Here is a 25083-nt window from a genome sequence, read left to right as displayed (position 1 = left end):
TAGGAATTATGTCCGTCGAATAGACCACGGGTACAGGTGCTCTGGGGATGTCAGATAGAACTTGGCAGTAGAAATGCGTTCAAGTATGGGGTCGTCATTAAATGACGAACCCAAAGAAAAAGGAACTGAAACGGATCCAACGACGATCCTCGCGTCGGATCTCGTCCCACGCGAGGATTAAAACTGTAGCACTTGACCACGAAGCTAGTGACAAGAAGTGCTACATTTTTAAGGAAAAACGTGCTTTACCTATATGTGCTATACTTCTTGTGAGTTTAGTTATCGGGAAAAAGGTAACCAATAAGCTTATCAGTTGAATTTTATTCAGGCTTATTATACGTCAGCTAGGCCAATCTTGTAGTGAAAAAACACGACAGGTGTAAATCACACAACAGGTAATTGAGCAACCGATACTGAGCTTATTTTGGGCAGTTCGGAAATGTTACAGCCAATATGTTGGTTCTAAGTCGCCTTTGTTTGTTAAACAACATTATTGATTCCTGTTTGTTGAGCTTCGGATAGTTGGTTTCACTTTACTTTTGTTGTGAAAAATATCCTGGATCCTTAAATTTCTTATCAATCTAAGGTTTCTAATCGTTTCTTCTAATTAGAAAACCCAAACTACAGTCGGAATTGATTTATTCAATTTCTGAATCAAGTAAAGGGCAAACACGAAATTATTGCGGCACATTCAACAGGGCATAACTTTTTTATCATTGGGTGAAAATCAACCAAAATTTGCACACTTTCTCATTGATGTGTATTGTTTACATGCTGTCAAACTCGAAGTCGTGTTTTTCGATTCAACGAAAACGGAGGTAAACCAACGCGAGTCGAGAGAACAAATTCTTTTCAAACACCTGGAATTCCCTGACCTGTCGCACCTACAGTTGGGAAAATTCACAATTCAACCGTCTCCAGAGTGTTAAAGCGGTTCCAGGAGCGGTTGACGTTGGGCCATGGCTGGAGCTGGAAGAAAACCGTGAGCGGAGAACACAAAGACGCAGAGAAAGGCAAAACGGCTGATTGAAGCAAATCCCAACGTCTCAAGCCGTGATTTGGCTAGAAAGATCGGCATGTCGCAGAGCTACGGCACAGGACACAGTAAATGGCGAGATCTACAAATCTGAGTGCCCCGAGAAGCGCCTTTTGTCGTTCTTGTAGCAGCACGACGAAGCTCCGCAATTTGGTCAGATTTGGCATCATGCCACTATTATAAAAGTGTCCTGGAGTTGTATGAGGTCAATTCCATCAGCAGTTCACTTTCGACTTTCGTGCCGAACAGACGTGCGTGATTCTCTTTCGTCTCTTAGCATAGTGCTAATGATTCTTTTTTCTCGCGCCACCGGTGCATCGGTGTTCTCAATCACGGACATCAAATAGACCAGGGGTGAGCAACCTTTTGAACCAACGGGCCAATTTAAATTTGAAATCTTGTCGGCGGGCCGCACTTAAAAAAACTTTTTTTTATTAATAAGCAGAACCTCACATCAGTTTTTATAACTACAAATTTTTGGTGAAGACAAATCTGAAATAGGAAAGATAAACTGAATTCACGAGTTCAAAAACAGAAATTCAACACGACTTTTTAAATACCCGATATTGAAAAGGTACATCACTAAATCTTTGTCATTTTTACTCTCTCTCAATTTTTCAATAGTCAATCACCGTCTTCTTAGCGTTGGACGTTGAATTGCTTATTGACTTTCTGTGTTTTGTTTTTCCATAATTAAAACTTGTCCTCAAAGCCTAGATTTTTTTCCAACGAACGATAAGAACCTCGTTTTCCAAATCGTAGTTCTGTATTGGATCATTTCATTGAGATGTTGAGCAAGGTTGTATAGAAATCACAGAAAAATTTTCAATTTCACATATTTTTAAGCAACTATCTACAAAACTACATGCTTGATTCTAAAATTTTTATCCAGATTTTCATAATTTTTAATCTTATTTAGATATCATTGGGATAGGATTTCAAAAGCTATATTATGAGTGAAACAACTCAATTTATCGATGTTTGTTATAAATATTCTATCAAATTTCTGAAAAAAGCATCACAGATTATCGTCAAATAACTTTTGGGTCAAATAACAGAATTTCCGATATCTATGGTGTTTATCAAGAAATAATAATTTTTGTCGGTAACTTGCCGGCTGATGCATGTTTATACAAAATCTAAAATCGTTCACCCAGGCTTTCTTATTGAACTTTCGTTTTTCGTCAATATTCAGAAACAAATAATATTTAACAAGGTTTTGGTTTGAATTTTTTTGCCAGTATTTGAATGCTAACAAAACAAGCCTTTTTACCGCATTAGATATAAAATTATCTGCTGGGCATATTTTTATCATTCAATTTTATTTTTGCTTGAGACGAAAATAATGACATCACTAACGGACTGCGAAATTCTTTTGATCATGTGTTTCCTCACTTTAATGGATTTTGCTTTTCAAGGTGGTCAGAGTAAAATTATTAGGCAAAATGTATCATGAATTAAAAAAAACCCTAAATTAAGTTATGCCAATAACAAATATTCCATTTATGCTTTGAACAAAACATAATAAATGCTTAATAGCCAGAAAAAGTTAACAATCTCAATGATTGTGGGCAAATGCAGATAACTAAGAGCATATTTTCATCAAGTCATTTAAATTTTCCTAACAATCCATTGTTGAAAAGGCATAAAAATTTTATAAAAGCTTCGCGGGCCGCACAAAAGGGTCTCGCGGGCCACATGCGGCCCGCGGGCCGCGGGTTGCTCACCCCTGAAATAGACAGTTCATTCCCAAATCGTCCCGCTAGAGCGTAAATCACCTCAATATGGGGGAAGCTTCCTCCGTTTGGAACGGCTTGCTAAAGCCACCTGACAATCGGCTTCTACGTACTGTTCCCACATGGATGGACCCCCGTGGAGAATTTGGAGATATCCAATTCCTCCGACTTCGACCTTCCGGAAAAGCCAAGTTGCCTAAAAACCCCTTTCTAGTTTCCACAACGGTGGAAAAACTCGTAGGAAAAATCGATGGAGGTAACCCAGTCGATAGCGGTGAGAATTATCTGCTCCGAGTCCGCAACCCTGCCCAAGTTAATGCCCTACTCAAGCTGATCAACGGTACCAATCAACATCAAATATCATCCCACTCTGAACCTTGTCCAATGCGTTGTTTCTTGCGACCATGTCGAAGGCATGAAGGATGAAGACCTTCAAGCCTTCCTCGCCGACCAAGGCGTCGTCAAGGTTTATCGGTTCCTCAAGAAGTCCGGCGAGCGCACCATCCCAACCAACTCAATGGTGTTAAGTAAATCCCAACCAACTCAATGGTGTTAACCATTAAAGGCACCGTAAGCCCTCGCTACATATATTTTGGATTCATCCGCACCGAAACTCGACCGTGCTACCCCGCCCATTGATGTGCTATCAATGTGGCAAGTACGGCCACACCAAAAATACGTTGCAGCTCCTCCACAATCTGCCTTGAATGCGGCGGGCCCGGCCCCCACGAAGACTACTCAAATCCACCTCACTGTATCAATTGCGGTGGCGATCACTCAGCCATCAGTCGACAATGCCCCATCCACCAACAGGAGCAAACCATCGTCCGGCTCAAAGTAGATCGCGGCATTTCTCAATCCGAAGCAACCAGAATTTTCCGGAACCATTTGGCCAATCAGGAGGAAGTAATTCGACGGTCTCAGGCCATCACAACCGAAGCAAAAAAAGACAAGAAAATCCAAGAACTCGAAGGTCTTGTCTCTCAGCTGATGAAGGAGCTCGCCAACTACAAACAATCCGGCGAAGAATCCACATTTGTCGACAATTCTACCACCACCCAGGAATCTGATGACTCGGAACCCGACACTGCCCGTCAGACGATGACACCCCGTCCTCCAAACTTCACCTCTACCCCGAAATGGAATCGCCAGGACAGTTCCCTCGAAAGCCCCCCTACCGCAACGATAACTCTGACCAAGAAGAAAAAGCCAATAGCCCAAGGTAAACCCGAACCGGTAAGTTAAAACAATCACAATCTCACCATTCTTACCATCTGTATACGATATTTCCCCCTCTGAATTCTTAATGGCTGACTCTTCTCTTGACTCATTAAACAACCCCCCCACTACCAATCACAATGTACCTCCTAATGGTAAGAAAATCAAAGGATCCCCCACCCCAAAAAAATCCCTAAATTTCTCCATCCATCCATTCATCCGCGGCCTAACGTGCCGTCTGCCTGAAATTCAACTACTACTGAATAAGTTTTCCCCAGTTGTCCTGGCAATTCGGGACATACTCCACAATACAAACATCCCCCAAAACCTAATCAAAGGATACACCCTACATACAACATCAGATCCTAGATCCCGTCAAGGAGCGGGGCTAGCCATCAAAAATAACATCCCTTACAATATGATTAGTGTCACATCTAATTTGCACGTTGTATGTGCCAGATTGAATTTCCCGTTCGACATGACTGTCGTGTCGAAATGGAAGTACAAAGAAGCCAACTGGCTTGAATATCAACTGGAAATAGACAATCAACTTTCCATACACCAACCAAACTGCATTCCATCCTTTTCCAAAATATTGCTCGAATCTGCCGAGAAGCACATCCTCCGAACCAGTGGTAAACCCGGCAAAAATGCAGTCCCATGGTGGGGTCCAGAGGTCAGAGATGCCATTAAACTACGTCGTAAAAAACTCCGTGCCCTGAAACGTCTTCCCCCTGATCACCCTAGTAAAACAATAGCCCTCGATGAATATAAATTTGCCAACTCCCTAGCCAAACGAGAAGTAAGGAATGCCAAAGCAGCCTGCTGGCAACAGTTTACGAGTGAAATTCACCCCAGTACCTCTGCTAGCGTACTCTGGTCCAAAATTAAAACCCTAAATGGCAACTCTCGAAAAGATCCATATCACCTTCTACTAAACAATCAATACAACAATGATCCTTTAAGCCTAGCCAACTTCTTCTGCAATCATTTCTCCTCCGTCTCTTCCTCTTCCCTTTCCCAACCTACCGATTTCCCCCCAACATCAAACCACAATAACCTGGATTACAACTACCCATTCACCTACGAAAAACTGGAGTTTGCACTCTCCAAAGTCAAAGGACTTTCTGCAGGCCCTGACGATTTAGGTGACCCCCTGCTCAAGAACCTCTCCCTTCTGGCCAAAAAAACATTTTTAAAAATACTAAACCAAATCTGGTCAAATGGAGAACTCCCCGAGAGTTGGAAGATAGGCCTGGTAATCCCGATACTCAAACCCCAACAAAACCCTCATTCAGTTGATAGCTACCGACCCATTACCCTCCTTGATTGCTCAGGCAAGATTATGGAGAGGATGGTCAATCGACGCCTTAATACTATCCTGGATTAACAAAAGCTCCTCGACTCACGACAGTTCGCCTTCTGCGCCGGCAGATCAGTAGACGACTACTTTGATGATCTCGAATCCATTCTGACCACCACCTTAAGGGGGGGGGTAGGGTCTAACACTTTCAAAAAATCGATTTTTTTATTTTTTTATTTTCTTATTGTAAAACATTTCAAGAATGTTGTGTCAAATTTTCAAGTCAATTGAAGCAAAACTGTAGAAATTATAGGCCTTTATCTCATCCTATCTAATACTGCAAGAAAGCAAGAGCAGAAACTTCAAACGCGTTTTTCTCGAAAGCACATTTTTAAAGTCCGTGGACATCGTCATTTGAAAACTACTTATCCGATTCTTTTCAAATTTGGAACATATTTTCTACATATAAAATACCAGACCCCAACGTTTTTCTTTTTTGTTTTTATTACTTTGGGGAGATTTTACAGGTGAAAAATGGCGGATTTTTTGGTGAAAAATCATAGTTTTTACTTCAAACAGCCACAAAAATTTCATAACATTTTTTTTTAAGTTAAATAAAATCGTTGGGGTCCAGAAAAACATCTATTAAAAATATTTTGCTCTGATTTTTTGACTTCAGATAATTCTGTGCTGAGATACAGTGTCCACCGCAAATCCTGTTTTCTAAAAGGCATCCTAGAACGTGCTCCGTCACCGGCTCATTTTTCAATATTTTTCTACGAAAAAATTACTAAATGTTCTTTTAACAATGCTTTGTATAATGCAAAAATTTTGAATATATTTGTTTGAACGATAGCTATAGAAAAAAATCGTGAAAATGGTGTTTTTTTATACCCGTTAGACCCTACCCCCCCCCTTAAACCAAAAACACCACGTCGAAGCACTTTCACTCAACCTATCCAAGGCCTTTGGTCGAGTCGATCGCACAGCTATCTCAACCAAATAGCCAAGTGGAACATTGGCGGCCGGATGTACCTATTCATTAAAAATTTCTTTATTCTTTATCTCAAAGATACTTCCATGTCCTCCGGCCTGTTCCGGGCGTTCCCCAAGGCTCGGTCATAGCATAGCCTTGTTCCTAATCGCCATTAATACCCTTTTCGAAACAATACCCGACAACATCAAAACTTTAATATACGCCGACGACATCCTCTTGCTATCTATCTCCCCTTTCCTTGTTATGGCCCGAAGAAGCCTCCAACATGCGTTGAACCTAGTCGCCTAGTGCGCCCCCAAAATGAGCCCCCTTCTCCACTTCTGCCCCAACAGGAAGAACATAAAAAAACTGCAAACCCTCACGATGTCAAGCGAAACCATCCCACTGGCCCGCTCCACCCGCTTACTGGGAGTATGGATCGATGACCGCCTTAATTTCCTGTGTCATCTGAACAATATCCGTAAAAATGCCGTCAACAAAATCAATATCCTCCGTATTCTGATCAACAAAACCAGCCTAGCCATCGTGACTCTCTTTTCCAGTTCCTCCACGGCTGTCTCATTCCCTCAGTCCTACATGGGATCGGAATCGTGAGTCTAGCCACAGATGAGGTGATAAAAAAAGCTAGAACCACTGTACAACGACTGTATCAGAATCATAAGCTCCGCCTTCAGATCAAGTCCAATCCCATCACTGATGGCCGAAAGTGGTCAACTACCCTTCATCTATCTCCTCACTAAACACCTTTCCCTGAAAGCTATAAGGTCACTCGCTAACGGTGGCTCCAGAGATACCCCACTAGTTGAAAGAACTAACAAACTACTAGTCAAGCTCATCGGTGAACCCCTTCCCCCTATCTGTACAAAAAACGGCCCATCAACTAAATATTGGAACGACACTAATCCAAAAGTAGATCTGAGCCCAGGCAAAGTAATCAAAGCCGGCAAGCCTCAGCCATTGTCCTGCCACACTTTTATCAACTCGTCGAAGACAAATACTCCAACTCCTTACACATCTATACCGACGGCTCTAGAACACCTGATGGAAGGGTGGGTTGCAGCATATATGACGCAAAAATGATAACCTGTAATAACTCACTTGAAGATTCTTAAAAAAATTGAATAATTTGAATAAACCCGGGATAAATAAAGCATGGATAACGATGAATAATAAAAAAATATTCTGATAGTGTTTTGATGTATTTTCGAACTTTTCGTCGAGTACCACTCATCATAGTTTGGACACCCTATTCGCTGACCTCAGCGGCCATTTTTTTCCACAATCTCTTCATCTCTGTTGCATCCCGAGTCGTCCTATCATTTTTCTTCATCTTCTGCTTGACAATTGCCCAAAATTTTTCGATAGGGCGGAATTGAAGGCAGTTGGGTGGGTTGATGTCCTTTTCGACAAAATCCACCCGTTGTCCCGGTACCACTGGCACTGTAGTACCTCTTTGCTGTAGTTGCAGCTTGCCAAATCTGGCGAAAATTTTAATGGTCCTTTGTTAGATCTAATGTACGGAAAAAAACGTTTTTCAGGCACTCCTCCTTGTGCATTTCGTAGTCCATGGTCTTGTTTTTCACAAAAACCGGGGTTTTCGTCCGCAGCTGCAAATACCTTGCCAGATCAAGAAATTTCTTGCAAACTTTTCGGCAAAAACGAATTCGAACTTGCCGAGAACATCACCCCGACCAGTTCAGTGCACCACTTTATAAAATTTTTGGCCAGGAAACTGCCCAAAATCCATCTTCACGTACGTTTCGTCATCCATGAGGATACATCCGTCTTACTTCATTGTAATCTTGTTGTATAACTTCCGGGCACGTCCTTTGGCTACTAAATTCTTCTTCAATGTCCGTTTTTGTTGCTTACTGACCCGATAGGATCGTATTCCATCGCGCAGACGAATCCTTCTGACGGTGAAATGGTCGGCATTAAATTTCTAGGCTATGTCATAGTCCGATTGCCCTGGGTCGTTCTCAACACCTTCAAATGCAGTTTCCGATCCTTAGTTCCACTATGACGCTTGGTATGTACCTGCCGATCGATAGTATGCATCTCACGAAAACGTTTGAGAAAGCTGCACACGGTTTTTGAACCCGAACACGTCGGGTTTTTGACGTGGGTGTCCAAAATTTATTTTCGTCTCGCGGCTTCCATCACGTGAAATTTTTTGGAACAAAACGAATCGCAATGCAATTTTCAGCACTGATAGAGGACACATTTCCAAACAAAGTACTGTCAAAACATTCCAGATTCGACAACTAGGAGCATTATGGTATAGAAAATAGTGCGTCTAGATTTTGGGTGATCTATGCTTAAGTGTTGAATCTACACTTTTTTCTACAGTCAAATTTTTAAAAATAAAAAAGGTATTCCCAAATTAAATCTTTGTTCGCCACATCAGCAGAAAGCCTCGGTCCCGTTTAGCTAAGAAGATTATCTAAACTACAAAAGACGACGTCGAAAACGACGACGACGGGTGGAATCTTTTCTGACAACGAGCCAAAACCACAGAAGGGTTAGTTTGCAAAATAAACAACGGAATGTTTTGCCTGTTGTTTTCGTTTCCCTAAGTCTATAACTCTATCCGAAATAACATATTCTCCCTAGGATGAAGGCGTACTTCCTATAGAAGATTATTACACTCCACAGAAATCGAAACCAGAACCCGCTCGTCCGCCCTGTTTTGATTTCTCAATGAAGAGAGCCCATGTTAGTTTAGGAAGCAAACTTTGAAACTTTTCCAAACCAAGCTTGGAAACTTTTTCATTATGGTGTGTCATCCAGAGAGTAGACACATTATGTAGGATTCACATTCAAGAATTTTTACGTAATTTGAAATTTCATTTTAGGAGAACCAACTCTCAGAATTATGAAAAGAAAAAAAAATAGAGGAATTGTCAAATTTGTACAAGCTTATTTTTCGGTTGGTTTCAACTTCAATATCATGCTTATTTAGGCTCAATGGTTCGCAGACACCATATAAAAAAAACACTGAAATCCAAATCTGAGCCGTATATTTTGAATTCGTCATGCCTGAGACTATTTTGGAGCGAAGCATACTTCTAATCACAGAAATGTGAATAGATCAATCGGAGGCGTAGTTGTAGTTGAGAAATTAATAATCCGCACTCACAGTGTTTAAGTATCGATCAATCAGAACATGTGTTCTTTCAAGGGAGGGAATCCAAAATTCGAAGAAACCATGACGAATGGATATAAATTGATGTTGTTTTATCTTGAGATGATTAGCTGAATGCGGAACTTTGAGATATCTACTACCAAAGGTGGAAAGTTCAAACTACATGTATCTAGTTTGAAGTAAAAAAAACTCATTCAATGTTTTTTTTCCTCCCTATCAACTCAACCCAGTTATTGATTCGGAAACGCTCGGCAATCGATTCATTAAAAATTCATAACCTGCATCAGCCTGCGAAAAACAGCAATTTTATTATGTCTATAACGTGGCGCCAATTCGATTCATTTTTTTTATTATTAACCATTTTGTTTTGCTCCGGCAGGAATAGTTCGAAAATAGGACCTCATAAAACTTGCCTCAACAACAACAACAAACCCAGAGGCAGAGGGAATCCGAAAAAGAAAGCTCAAATTATTAAAACAAACACATTGGATAGGAATCAGCTCCATTGTATGATGATACCTAACATTTCCGCTTGAATGTGTTTCCTTCGCGAAAATCATGAATAAACATATCACAAACTCGTAACGAATCCACCGTTATGACGCAACCGAAACGAGCTGTTATAAGACTTTTACAGCTCCTCAAATTTGCTACTGATTAGCAACATTTTTTTCAACGCAGATTGTGTTTTTTTGTGTGTTATTTTTGTTATGCCATCTTTGGCCATCGGAATTTCGTACCTTTAGCTTTGGGAGCCGTAACGAAATCTTTCCTCTAGAGCCTAGACCTGACTTTAGTCATTTATGAACTAGGTAGGTACTCACGTTTCAGATCTTTGCCTTCCGGTGGGCACGGTTTTCGACTCAGGAGACAATCGACGTAGTTGTTGACCAGACGGGTGCTGCCTAGAATGGTGTCGATGTCCAGGTTGTCATATCTGCATTGAGAGAAAAAAAAAGATATAATCACAAATGGCCGTTAATTAGGGTAGACTTTGAACTTTGAATAGTTGAAAAAATATTTGGATTACAATTTGGGTGGATATCAAATGACTATAATGAACCTTTCGACCCACAATCACAATTCAGAGATAAGGTCGTTGAAACCTTTACTTTTGTCTCCTTTAGATTATTTTTTTTTTAGTATCTAAGGTTTTTGTCATATATCCGTTCGAGTATGCTTCAATGTTGTGAATGAACGGTCTACAATTTTCTCAATCTTGAAAGTATCAAATCTGGGACAGTTAATTCAACTAAAAGCTGTTGAGTGTGGCGGAATAAATTTACTTCGAGTAATCCCAGTGCCCGCCTTGATTGCTTCTAAATGGAGCGCGGGTTCTCCGCATTTTTTTTCCGGGAATTGAACAACACGGTCATTCTTCCCAAATGGGGTTCTCCGCAAAATTGTCTATTACCATTTGTTTTGGGTTTGGGGAGGACTTTTTTTTTGCGCGTTTTCGTATTTTATGTCACAGGTACATTTTACCCCTAAGCTAGTATGTGATCTGTATTGATAATACAGAGAGAAAAGTACTGGCTTGGGGAAAGGATTCGTCCCGAAAACCTGTGACCTTCAGGTGGAACCTTTTTGTGATATTTTGTTCCCCTTATATACATAAATAGAAGTGTTGAGATTAATGCTGCTAACATCAAGAGTTAGATGTTAGTTGTCTTATTAAGAAGACGAATTGTTGGGAATTGGTTTCTGAACACCCTTGAGCAACTTTTCTTGGTTTTAATCTGAATATTTGAAATTTAAAGTACGATGATTATAAGAGTCGGTCGATTGAAGTGAGAAAGGGCTAACACGAAATTATTGCGACACTGAAAATGTCATGCCTATTTTCTTATGTTTATAATCAAACCAAAATTTCAGGGTAGTTTTATATATGAGGCCTAGACTGGCCCAAATTTGTATGGAAGAATTTTTACAACATTTTTTCCAACGCGGCACCACCTAAGTTGGTGCCTTTAGCTGAAAAAATGACTATCTGAAAGTTTCAGATCATTTGGCAGAATCACAAGCTGGCGCAAAGAACTTGAAATTTGTATGGAGATTTTCGGCAAAATGTATGAAAAATCGACATACTTTCACTCTTTGTGTTCTAAAATATGTTTCCAGTATGCCAGAAAGCTCAGAATTTCAGGAATTGTAGTTCAAACAATGACAAACAAGTTTGTAGAAGATTGTGATAAGATACTAGTTGACGGTGATGAGTTATCCGCAATTAAATGTGTGATTTTTTTCACATTTCATCGATATATCGTGAACGGTGTATAGGTGGGTTATATTATTAGTATTAACTTGATCGCATTATCACACAATGAGAATAACAGATAGAAAGTTTGTGTCCTCGGCAAAGTCTAAATGCCCCACAATAATGTTTGTCAGAGCTTTTTTTGCAACTTTGCCCCAGGACACGAACTTTCCATCTTTTATTCTCATTGTGCGGCAATGCGATCAAGTAAGTACTAATAACCCACCTATACACCGTTCGCGATATATCGATGAAATGCGAAAAAATCACACATTTAATTGCGGATAACTCATCACCGTCAACTAGTATCTTTTCACAATCTTCTACAAACTTGTTTGTCATTGTTTGAACTACAATTCCTGAAATTCTGAGCTTTCTGGCATACTGGAAACATATTTTAGAACTCAAAGAGTGAAAGTATGTAAATTTTTTATACATTTTGCCGAAAATCTCCATACAAATTTAAAGTGCTTTGCGCCAGCTCGTGCTTCTGCCAAATGACCTGAAACTTTCAGAAAGTCATTTTTTTAGCTAATGGCACCAACCTAGGGGGTGCCGCGTGGAATATAAGGATATTTTTTGTTATGGGCCAGTCTAATGAGGCCCTCAGAGCCAAAGGGGTATAAGTGACAAAATGGTCGGTTTTGAGTTAATGATGCCAAACGATTTTTCATATTTAAAACTATTATTGCTGATTTTTTCAGATTTTTAGAATTTTATCTACGTACTTTAACATTCGAAAGAAAAATTCAAATTATCGAAAAATATATGGAAAATGACCAAACACAACAACTTGAAAGCGTGTTTTCTCGAAATAAGCTTTTATGCACTTATACCCCTTTGGCTCCAAGGGCGTCATATACATTTACTTCAAAAATCAAAAGAAAAATTAGTCAATGGAGCATTGAGTGCAAAATTGAACGCATTTTCGCTCGATGTCCTCCATCAAAGTCTTTACAGTGTCATCCGGTACCAGTTTTTCAGTTTTTTTTTCATTTTCTTAACATGTTCTTCTCGTCTTTGAATGTCTTCTTGCTCTTCCGAAGTTCCCGCTATATTATTGCCCAGTACTGCTTCTCCGGGCACAGTTCCGTACGGTTTGACAGGTTCATGTCCTTTGGAACAAAATGGACAGAATTGGCTTCATACCACTACAGGACAATTTTAGAATAGTGACTTGATGCCAAATCTGGCCAAAATAGCGGAGCTTCGTCGTGCTGCGGCAAGAACGGAAAAAGGCGCTTCTCGAGGCACTCAGATCTCTAGATCTCGCCATTTACTGTGCCCTTTGTCACGAAAGGCTCACTCCTCAGTCAGCAAGAGCAAATGGCCTGCCAAACATGCCTGACATTTTCTTCTTCTTAAATTTGTTGTCCACATCGAACTTGCTCTTGCCGGGGAAAAACTCCAACTCCGGAATATGCATAAAACTGGCTTTTATATACGTTTTGTCGTCCATCACACAGCAGCCATATTTTGTTAGCATCTTCTCGTAGAGCTTCCGTGCCTGAGTTAAAGCCGTCGATTGTTTCCACTCATCGCGATTTGGGAAGTTCTCTACCTTGTATGGTATGTATGTAATGCAGCTCTCTTCTTTGCATTCTGGACGTAGCTCTGCGACATGCCGATCTTTTTAGCCAAATCACGGCTTGAGACGTTGGGATTTGCTTCAATCATCCGCTTCACCTTTGCCTCCGTCTTTTTGTTCTCCAGTCCCGATTTTCTTCCAGCTCCTTTGCCGTGGTTCAACTTCAACTGCTCCTGGAACCGCTTCAACACTCTGGAGACGGTTGAGTTGTGAATGTTCAATATTTTTCCCAACTGCCGGTGCGACGGGTCAGAAAATTCCAGGTGGTTGTAAAGAATTTGTTTTCTCGACTTGCGTTGGTTCACCTTCATTTTCGTTTAATCGAAAAACAAGACTACGCGTTTGACAGCATGTAAACAATACACATCAATGAGAAAGTATGCAAAATTTGGTTGATTTTCACCCAATTTTACATAAAAAAAAGTTATTTCCTGTTGAATGTGTCGCAATAATTTCGTGTTCGTCCTTTAAACCAAAGATAAGTATTTAAAGAGATAAAGTACCGTCAAACGGGGCATCATGCAAAAGCAGGGTTAGATTAGGGTTGCCATCCGTCCCGCAAAAGCGGGACATGTCCCGCTTTTTTGTTGAATGTCCCGCTGTCCCGCTTTTTCCTCAAAATGTCCCGCTTTTTTTCTTGGATTTTTTTTTTACAAAGTTCACTGGCTTAAACTGGAAGAAATTAAGCTTTAGTCTCAATTTGAATTCATGAGTTGAATACGGAAAAAGTTTCAAATACGTCTTTTCTCGAAACAAGCAGCCTTTTTCAAAGTTTATATAAGACAATACAAAATAACTCCAACGTTCTTAGCATCCCAAGCAACCAAAAGTCGCATACTAACTTGAACACAGGATTCCGAAGTTCTCATTTGGTTCCACTTAGGTGTTACGGTACTTCCAAGGGACTCATATTACGTAAAAGTTACTCAGAAACTTCTATCGCCTTCTCAAGGGCTAAAGAATTAAAAATGGAACTTCAATGCACCTTTTACGCAACATCTCCTTAAAGGCAATCATGGTGTCTGCTGTGCTCTTTCTAACGAATCAATAAGATCACATCTGGAACCTTCAGGAGAATTTCAAGCGATTTGTCAAATATTTCTGACATTTCTGTCATTTTTTTTGGATTGTTTACATTGGCAGAAAATTAAATGCAATTCAATTATTTTAAGTTTGTGCTAGCAGGAAGTAGTGGGATTCACCTCCAGGAGGAAAAAATTACTTTTGAGCCGCTGGGGTGCATCAACAACTGACTGGACCTAGTCAGGAAACCCTTTAATCGTCATGGATACAGTGAAAACCAGGCAGCTCCGCCTGGGCGGACCTAAATATTAATCATAATCAACAATTTTCCCGTCTGCAAAATATGGAATCCTTTTGGTCAAGACCGGTGTACTGGAGGCCCCCAGTCTGCGCTATTACGGATCATCTTCACCAAAAATGCCCTCCGAAAATCCTAGAAAATCTGTGATCCATTCAAAGTGTAAATTATTATGTGTAAATTTGATTGGTGATAAAACAGGTGCGATTGAGAAAAAAAAACGAATAAATAAAGATTATGATTTGAATGTTTTGTGTTTTTTTTTTAATAAATGCAAGTCCATTGATAGTGAAACCAGTAAAACTTTTAATTTTGACAACCTTTAACTTTATTTTATTTATCACTAGCTGACTCGGTGTGCTTTGCTACACCTTTCAAAATCAAATGAAATTTTCAAAAATTATTTAATTTATTGGCATTATTTTGAATCAAATTATAACATAATTTATAAGCACCTACTATAAAATGAGAGCTACAGCTGGAGTTTCGAATGGCAACACAAAGATAACTTAAACAAATATTCTAAATCTTGCTCTATAAATTTGTGTTAAAGATCTGATAATTTGAATCTGCCTGGAGGGTCTCAAATTAATCGTACGCAAACAATTTAACTTTTAAAATATGGTTGTTTTTTCTTAATATTATCTGGATTTATGCTGAAAAACTGAAAAGAGAGTCCCTCACCTGTCCTTACTTTCACCCCCTGCTGAATGGAGGTCGCGATTTTTAATAATCATACCTAATTCTTTCGTTCCCGAAAATCCTGTTATATCAAATATAGTTCCATTGGTTGATAAGTTTTTAAGCTTTACAACAAAATGTTTATGGAGCCTCCTCCTTCCTTCCCCTCTCTACACTGTAAAACGTAAAGATCTATAACAATCGTAGAAACATATCTAGTAAGCAAATACCTTTCCATGCCATATTTGATTCCATTTGTTGGCTTCGTTAGCATAAATTGAGAACTTATGCTAGCACTATTGTATTGGGCTCGCCTCCCTTCGCCTATGTACCTACTAATTGAAAAGAGGATGGTGTGTCAGATAATAATAGAATCATACCAAAATGATTTTCCATGTTAAGTTTTGCCATTTCTCGATTTTGTTAAAAAAAAGTTAAATGTAAGCCTCCTCTTCCCTTCCTATATTCCCAAATCTATCATCCTACTGCAAGAAAGGAATTGTTTCACATAGAAAAAGTATTTTTCGTACTCAAATACTTTTTGATGCCAAATTTGCTTTCATTTGCTCGATAAATTCTCGAGTTATGCAAACAAAAATATATGGAAGCTCCCCTTTCCCTCTTTATATCTTTCCGCTAAAAAAAGGTGGGGCTTCAATTTATGATAGAAACATTTCTCGTATCCAAATACCCTCATATGCCAAATATGGTTTAATTTGCTCGATCGACTCTCCAGTTATACTGAAAATTGTAAGGGAGACCTTTCCTCCCCCTTTTCATCCACCTCTTTGAAGGAATGAGGGATATCAAATATTCAGAGAAGCATTTCTCGTACCCAAATATCGTCCCATGCCAAATTTGGTTCCATTTGCTGTTGTAGTTTTTATGCTGTAAAAATTGTATGAAACTCCCCTCGCTCTTTTCTTTCTCCTCGCTGGAAGAAGGAAGGGGTCTCAAACAATCATTAGAACATGTCACGTTCCCAAATACCCGCCCATGCCAAATTTGGTTCCATTTGCTTTATTAGTTTTTGAGTTATGTAAAAAAATACGGAAGAGGACCCCTCCCTCTTTCTATTGGAAAGAGGGAGGGGCCTCAAATAATCATTGAAATATTTTTCGTATCCAAATACCTTCCCGTGCCAAATTTGGTACCAATATCTTGATTAGTTTTCGAGTTATATGAAAAATTGTAAGGTAGCCCCCCTCCCCCCTTCCTATCACCCCACTGAGAGGCGGAAGGGGTACCTAATATTCATAGAAATATTCCTCGTACCCAAATACCACCCCATGCCAATTTTGATACCATTTGCATGATGGGAGCTCGAGTTATGCAAAAAATTGTCTTTTGTTTGAGAGGCCCCTCCCTCCCTTATTGAGAGAGGGAGGAGTCTCAAACCATAATAGGAACCTTCTCCTGCCTCTAATACCCCCACCTGCCAAGTTTCACGCAAATCGGTTCAGTAGTTTCCGAGTCTATAGGGAACAGACAGACAGACAGACAGACAGACAGACAGACAGACAGACAGACAGACAGACAGACAGACAGACAGACAGACAGACAGACAGACAGACAGACAGACAGACAGAAATTCATTTTTATATACATAGATATAAATTTTTTTCTAACTCTAGAGTTTAAAAAACTCTCTAGTTTAAATACATCTTTAGACAGCAGATGAGCATGAGCTGGTATAGTCGAGCGGCTAGAGGTTATAACTTCCAACCTAGAGAACAGTGGATCGAATCTTGAGGCGGTAAGCAGCGGTTTTTGGCTTCGAAAGTGAGTAAACGACAACAACAAACCTGTAATTATGTAAACATGTCAATGAGAAAATTCTAGATAGACCGGCCATTCAGCAGTCTGTCATCTGATTGTCAGAACGATCTGTCAACCGTTTTTTTTCGGTGCGTTGAGAGTTTCTTGATATTCCCTTAAAGGTTGTATAGCGTTCCCTACAGCCAGTGAAAGGAACTTGAAAGTAGCTTTAATAACTTAGATTTTGGGCTGATTAGCATTCTCTTCAGACAGAAACGAGAGCTGATTAAGCTTCTATGGAACCTTTCTAAGGGAATTCTGGTTGCTTGGGATTACAATAATATTCTGATTCAATGATGCTTTCTTGGAGCACGTTGGACCAATGTATGAAGAAAATATTGTTTTAGTGGCTTCCAAATATTTTTTTCGCTGGAATCCTAATTAAACTGTCTTATACTATACACCACCTTTTTCGACTCAATTGTCCAAAGTATATTAAAATGGAAGCTTTCAAGAGTTTACAATTTCTTATCCAAATTACCAAACAAACAAATTTTTATACAATTTGCACAGAAGCTTTTCATGTGGTATAAAATCCGCCGTTAACATGTACGACTTGAAATATTTTCCCTTAAAAACGTGTTAATTCGTAAGAACCGTGGAAAATAACGGTGCATATGGTGAAGACCGTGTTATTAAAAGTCATGTAGAAAAAACTGAGTGTAGTGTTCTTTCTATGACCAACTTTGGCTAATGGTATACGTATAAATTTAGCTATACAATTAAGTTTTTTTGAGAGTTTCTTTAATGTCCCGCTTTTTTCGGCTGTGTCCCGCTTTTTTTCGTGAAATGTCCCGCTTTTTTCTGAAAGTATCTGGCAAGCCCAGGTTAGATGCAACATTTGTATACCACAACACCCATTGAATTTTCATTTCAATATTCAGTAATAAAGTTATCATTGAATGATAACAAAATGATGATTACATAGCTTTTAACATCGTGAAAGAGTTATTAAAAGTTTTTGGTTCTCATAATAAATTTATAAAATCGAGCAAAAGATGTACAATTTTTACATTTTTCAATGCCGTAAAAAACTTTTTCCATTGACCTACATAATTTATATTGCTTTTATTATCCTATACCAACACTGTTTGTATAAAAATATTTTTCAGGCAATTACTAAGTTTTTTTAAACAAATATTTTTATAATTCAGTTACCTGTCTAGGGCAAAATGCAGCAAAATGAAAATCAGAACTAAACCTCATAAATCTCGTTTCCATATGCTGCGATATGATTGTTTTGCATTATGCGTTTGTTAACATTAAAATTTCATCCATCCTAAGATTTATTTTCACTATTTAAACTAATAGAATATTTTGTAATATTTTTATCCCTAAATGTAAGCAGCAAATTTACACTTTTTCCTTAAAAACATTTCTGTCAGAAAAAATGTAAAATTTACTTCGAACAAAACTAAAAGTTACTGCAATTGGTGCTTTATGCGTAATAGCATCACAAATGTATCAAGGGCTATAAGTTTTCAAAAGTGTTCATTTGATTTTTCATTAATTACAGATTTTGTTACAACTTACCCCTTTTCCTTTTTTTCTGTTTTTTTTTTGTCTTAATTTTAGAGGTTTTCAGTCGCAGGCTGGTTCACCTCTGCCTCATTTTCTTGGTAGGGTGAAAATTGCATGTTTTTGTTAATTTAATAATAACTAGCAAAATTAATAATTTTTCTAACTACGTCAATTTGATGTCCCATCAACCTTAAAACTTAACGTTGTTTAAGAGATTTTTATCTGGCAGGGCTTATTCATCCCATAAGGATCAAATACATAGTTTGGTTACTACAGTGAAAATTAGGTCAATTTCATGGTTTCCACGTTTAAAAAAATAAAATCATAGTAAAAATTTGTATATTAAACTAAGAAAACCACTCTGCAGAACGAGATTGTTCAAAACAAAAAAATACAATTCATAAACTTGAGTTGTTCTTTGGTAAAATCTCAAAACTTACTCGTACCTAAGCTAAATTTAAATTCGATAAGTGAGAGAGCCGTCCATAAAAAAAAGTAAACATATTTTTTTTTTTTCAAATTATCGTTGCCATTGTATTTTTTTTTTCTAATAAAAAAAAGCAAAATGCTTTAAAAAAATGTATTTTTTATATATTCTTCGTAGCATGTAAGTACCAAATAAGTTCCAGTTGAAATTCATATAAATGTTACCTAGCTAAGTATTTTAATTGCTGAACCTGGCTTTAAAAATGTAATCACTTATAAGGTCGCTAATTTGAAGATTTCTAAATTATTTTCTCTCTCAATTTTTTGGTGAACTTACTGATAAAAAAGCTCCACAATCAGAGGGAGGCTTTTCAACAACCATCTCGCTTGTAAAATTGTCTTTGGCAGAGCTTGCTTATCCGTAAGTTTACAACAAATTTGGAGAGAAAATGAACTTTGTAACAAAAATAAAACACATTAATTGGTGATCAGCGTTTCAATCCTGACAACTGTCTATTTGTATGTATTACTTTGCACGTAAACTAAAAATACGTTACCAATACTAAGATATATCATTTCTATTTAATTTTACATATGATAACCATTTTCCGCTGAAGTTTAATAAGTATAGAATTTTTATTTTCTTAAAATCAATTTTAACAAGCTAACTAATTTTGATTGGTAAACAAAGTGCCCAAAATAGAATTCGAATTATAAAAAGTAAAAGTTTTGTACTAACTTAACTCTGATAGTGGTGTGAATATAATATAATGGCTGATATAAATAAAGCTCTAGTAATTGCTTTTGCTACTTTCGGGCAGTTTTGTGAGTCAAATACTTCGGATGGCATGCATATTTTCAAACCTGAGCTGGTTGAAAGTAAATTTTCTACACTGCTTTTTCATATCTAGTTGAGCAAATGCTTTCAAATTTTGCCAATCTAAAATTCGAGCTAAGTAAAAGCTATCGAAGCAATTGCTATTTTCTTATTCATACCACCTGTGAACATTTTACAACCTGGATTTCAGTTATTCTGAGCTTTTGCTTGTTATAAAATCGATTTCTTATAACAAATATATTTATTTGTTATGGTATTTGCAGATGATTTTTTTCCTGTTTAACTTGTTCAGTAGAAGATGACAAATGAAATTAAAACTGCGGACTACAAAGTTAAAAAACTACTAAATTTATGTTGTGTGAAAATCTTGTAAGTGACTTTGAATTTCGGTGTAATTTACAGCTCAACATAATCATATATTTTTTACTTTCTCATTATCATTTTAGTGTAGTTAGTTAGGTATTCGAGTATTTTCGTAATTTATAAACATATCTCCCTGACGCCTTCCAAACTCCTCAAAATTTTACTAGTTTCCGTGGATGACTCTCAACACTCGCAGAATAGTGGAGGCCACTTCAATTCCACTGCACTGGTATGAAGTAACCAAATAATAAATATTTATTGCATTATATGCACGTGCAAAGCATAAACAGAGTGGAAAATTTAATAAAAAAATACAGAATGTAAGAAAAGTTTCTCTTTTGCTTGATACAATTGGTTTTTTTTTAATGATGGAGAAGAAAAACGCTCAATTCTAAAAAAGACAGAGTTCCAGCTTATAATCCATTTTTATTTACATTCGGATAATTTATATTTTTTAACAAATTGCAGAGTAAAATTCACGATTTTTAGTCATAAATTTTGACGATCAGTATAAATTCTAATGGGTGGAGTTCATCTCTGCAAATGTTTTAAAGATCACTTTTTTGAACGAGAGCACCTAAAAATAAAATAAATACCGTCAACTGGAGCATCATGCAAAACTTTTCAACTTCACTAGCTTCTAGAAACTCAATGTCCACAGATAATCATACCGTTTGTACCTTAAATGTTTTGAGGTTGATGGGACATCAAATTGACACAGTCGGAAAAAATATTGGAAAAACATGCGATTTGCGAAGGGTATTCTAACAAAAATGGATAAGCTGCAACAAACTTTTTTTCATTTGTTTCATTTGTTTATTCATAATTCATGTAACTTAAGATACAAATCTTTTAAATTGTTACACTTTGAAATTCAATTAGATTGTAATCGTTCCTTCGATTTTCGTACTTGGTTTAATACTATTTATGCAGACTAACTATCCTAATTTGTGAACCTCGCCAGCAAACGTCTCTTAAAACTAGATCTCGTATTAGCAGATTTAACATGATACGGAAGATTGTTCCATTTTCTAATACCTCTGACAAATAAAGAATTGTTATAGTAAGCAGTGTTATGGTGAGGAATAAGAAAGTTCATAGTTCTCGAGTTTCTCAGCGGTACTATCAGAGAACGCAAATAATCAGGTTTCCCAGTAAGGTGAATTCTGTGAATCATTTCTCACGAACGAATTTCATATAATGATTCAAAGCGACATCCGATCAAGTTTGACTGAAGGTGGGAGACATGACCAATTCTTGGTAGCCTATAAACGTATCGAACGCACGCATTCAAAGCAACGCGGAGTCGATCTAAAGATTGAACTTGAACATTTAGGAATAAAAAAGAGCAATACAGGAATAAGGGATAAACATAAGCTTTAAAAAGTTTCAGTTTGGTTTGTGTGTCGAAATATCTAGTAGTTGAGTTCAGCTTTTTGAGTGTACCATATATTTTGCCACATTGAATAGTCACGTGCTTTTTCCAATTAAACTCTTTGTCAAATATAACTCCAAGATTTTCAGCATACTCCACGAAAGTTATTGCTTCATTACTAATATGCAAAAGAGGTGGCTCGATAGGAGATTTACGTGTGCTAAAAAGCATTGCTTTAGATTTAGCTGGATTTATGGGAAGATGGTTATGAACTGACCATTCGTAAATATTCTTTAGATCAACGTTAACTCTACGGCTTATGTCAGCAATAGAGTATAAGGTATCATCACATATGTATATTTGAACATCGTCAGCGAACATCTGAACCTTACAATGTTTAATAACATTAGGCAAATCATTGATAAAAAGAGAGAAGAGTAGTGGGCCTAATATTGATCCCTGAGGAACACCAGAGAGGATAGGAATAAAATTCGATACTGTTTCATCAATAGATACGGCTTGAGTGCGGTCTTGTAAATATGAAAGAATCATTTGTGCTGCTGGTTTGCTGAAATTAAACTGAGTGACGAGTTTGTGTATTAGTTTTACATGGGAAACACTGTCGAATGCTTTGGCAAAATCGATTAGAATTAGAATAGATACTCCTTTTTTGTCAAGGGCTAGTGAAATGTCATTATGAACTTTCAACAGCACTGTTTCAGTGCTGTGTAATGATCTAAACCCTGATTGAAAATTAGTGAGCAAATTATTAGTATTAACATATTCAGTAATTTGAAGTTTAATAAAATTTTCAAATATTTTTGAAACTGAAGATAAAATGCTAATTGGTCGAAAGTTTGTTATTTCGTTATTATTAGGTTTCTTAGCTATAGGAATAACTTTGACCTTTTTCCACTGATATGGAAATATGGATGTTGAGATTATCGTATTGAATATGTGGGAAAGAACGGGTAATATTTGAGGAAGAATTAAACGAATCAGCTTTAGAGGAATGTTGTCAAGACCAATGGCATCTGATTTTATAGAAGAAACAGCATTCACGATTTCGTAGATTTCAACGTTTCTGAATTGGTAACCTTCTGTGCTTCTAGGAATTATAATTTCGGCATAATTTCTTTGCGAAAAATTCGAGGAGAAGTACTCATTGATCTCTGAAGCAGAGTAGTTTATAGAGTGGGTGTCAACCTGCCGTTTACTAAGTCCAAGTTTTTTAATATTGTTCCAAAAATTTTTCGATGATTGGTTTATATCAAACAGTTTTTTATCGCGGTTGAGTTTAGCTTTATGAATCAAGCTTGTTACTTTATTTCGCAATGTTTTATAAACATTTCTATTTTCAAAGGTTTTTGATGCCTTCCAGGAGCGATAAGCTAAATTTCTATTGATAATGGCTAATTGGATTTCATTATTGAACCAGGAGTTCTCTCTAAATTTTCTGAATTTTAGGGGAAAATAAGTTTCATGAAGGTTAACTATAAAGTCATTGAAAATTTCTACCAACATATCGGAATTATTGATGCTATAAAAGAAATTCCACGAAAAATTAGAAACATGATTGAATAAATCTCCGGCATTATAATTTTTGTAGTCTCGGAACCAGTATCCATGGGGTTTTGAAATGGTAGAGAGGTTTAAAGAAGCAAATATCAAATCGTGATTCGAAACGCCAGGCAAAGAAATCTGATTAAATCTGGAGATTAAGTTTGGCGAATCAGTAATCAAAATATCAAGGAGAGAATGCCCATGGTTATGGAAATACGTTGGTTCATAGTTCACGCATTCCATTGACAGGCTGGATATAGTTTCATTGAAGTTTTGAATTCTTCTCGTATTTTTAGAAAGATCCATGTTAAAATCACCAATACAAAATGAGTGATTGAAGTTCATTGCAAACTGTTGATAGTGAGTCGCAAGTAAATTCGAGCAATCAACGCCAGGGGGATTGTAGTACAAACCAAATAGCATTTTACTAGAGTTGGAAACCAATTCAATCAATATAAACTCAGTTCTTTCAAAATCAGGAGAATGCTCAATATTAACAGATTTAGCTAAAACCATAAAGCTTTGGTTACTTTTCACATAAGCACACACTCCACCACCATGCCTATTTCGATCATTACGGACTAATCTGTAACCGCTAATAGCTACAACGGAATCATGTATCGAGGCATCAAGCCAAGTTTCGCTCATCAAAATAATATCGAATTTACTCCCTGAAAATATATTTTTAAGCTCTTCAAATTTACTGAAATTACGGGCACACAAACTTTGCACGTTGATATGGCAAATGTTAAGCTTGTCATGACATAATGCAGCATGAAGTACTGCTTTAGGAATAGCATTATCAGAGGTATTATTCAATGATTGATCATCCATCACAATAGTTTGAATATTTGAGGACGAGATTGGGTTCTAAAAGAAGTTCACTAACTAAGTTCACAATTAAAACTATAATCTGCATACTAACACTTAAGGCTCTAAAGTTCATTTTTGTTAACCATTTACGGCATCTAGATCACTTCGACCAGCTTGAGAATAGTTCTGATACTTGGTTCAATTTTTACGGATATCTAAGTTTTTGTTTTGGTCGATATTTTCTCACTACTAAAAGCAGTTTTTGTTGTGATCATTAGATTCTTCACTGAATAGCAACAATACCACAGTTGAGCGGTGGGGATCTCGTGAGATCATAGATTCTCTGAGAAGCAGCGAATCAAACAGAACATCCAGCAGCAACGTAAACAGCAGCGCATCCACAGTAGACAGCAACACAGCAACTTACTTTTAGGAGGGGTAAAGAGGAGTCATGGGATAACGTAGGATGGGAGTCAGGGGATGAATGGGAAGGAGAGTGAGTAATATCGAGGAGAAGGTTAGTTTTCATGTTTTTACTTTTAGGAGCGGAATAGGAATCAAAGGAATCTCGGGATCGGAGTCAGAGGAAGTTGAGGTAGGAAGAGAAAAACTATTTGGAAAGGGGGTTTTAACTTTACAGCAGAGAGCAGATAGTTGACTTCTATTTTTAACGGCGATAAATTCTTCCTGCTCATTACGTTGGATCCAGACAAGCCCATCCCGAACTCTCACTTTGCAAAGTCGACATGATTTCTTAAGCTTGATCGCTTCATTGCGGATATTTCGAGCGAGCGGAGTAAGATTTTCGTGTATGAAGATTCTTCCATTCTGTTCAAAACCGATGTCACGGAGATTGATAGCTCTTCTCCTAATAAAGCGCTTGAAAAACTCCCTCTTCGAACTATTCAAGGCAAATTCACACAATATTGGAGGACTTGATCCACTGGGGATAACACCACGACTCAACCGCTTAAGATTCGATATCGGGAACACACGAATATCCAGATGGGTCACTAGTTTCTGGAAGACCGCCTGCAGGTCTTCATGATGATGGTAGGGAATTCCAGTTATGATGACTTCGTTA

At 37.6% G+C, this 25083-nt stretch overlaps 1 protein-coding gene across 9 annotated transcripts in view; it reads right to left on the bottom strand.

Moving 5' to 3' along the window:
* LOC129744111 (nuclear pore complex protein DDB_G0274915-like) overlaps positions 1-25083 on the bottom strand; it is a 161605-nt gene that overhangs the window by 63937 nt on the left and 72585 nt on the right. For all 9 annotated transcript variants that reach the window (XM_055736489.1, XM_055736490.1, XM_055736491.1 and 6 more), the window contains exon 3: positions 10260-10372. In XM_055736489.1, the coding sequence (XP_055592464.1) occupies positions 10260-10372 (113 nt within the window). The remainder of the gene's footprint in view (positions 1-10259; positions 10373-25083) is intronic.

This window comes from Uranotaenia lowii, chromosome 2, assembly GCF_029784155.1.
Source record: "Uranotaenia lowii strain MFRU-FL chromosome 2, ASM2978415v1, whole genome shotgun sequence".
Classification (NCBI taxonomy): Eukaryota; Metazoa; Arthropoda; class Insecta; order Diptera; family Culicidae; genus Uranotaenia; species Uranotaenia lowii.
This window is presented reverse-complemented; position numbering and strand designations above follow the sequence as displayed.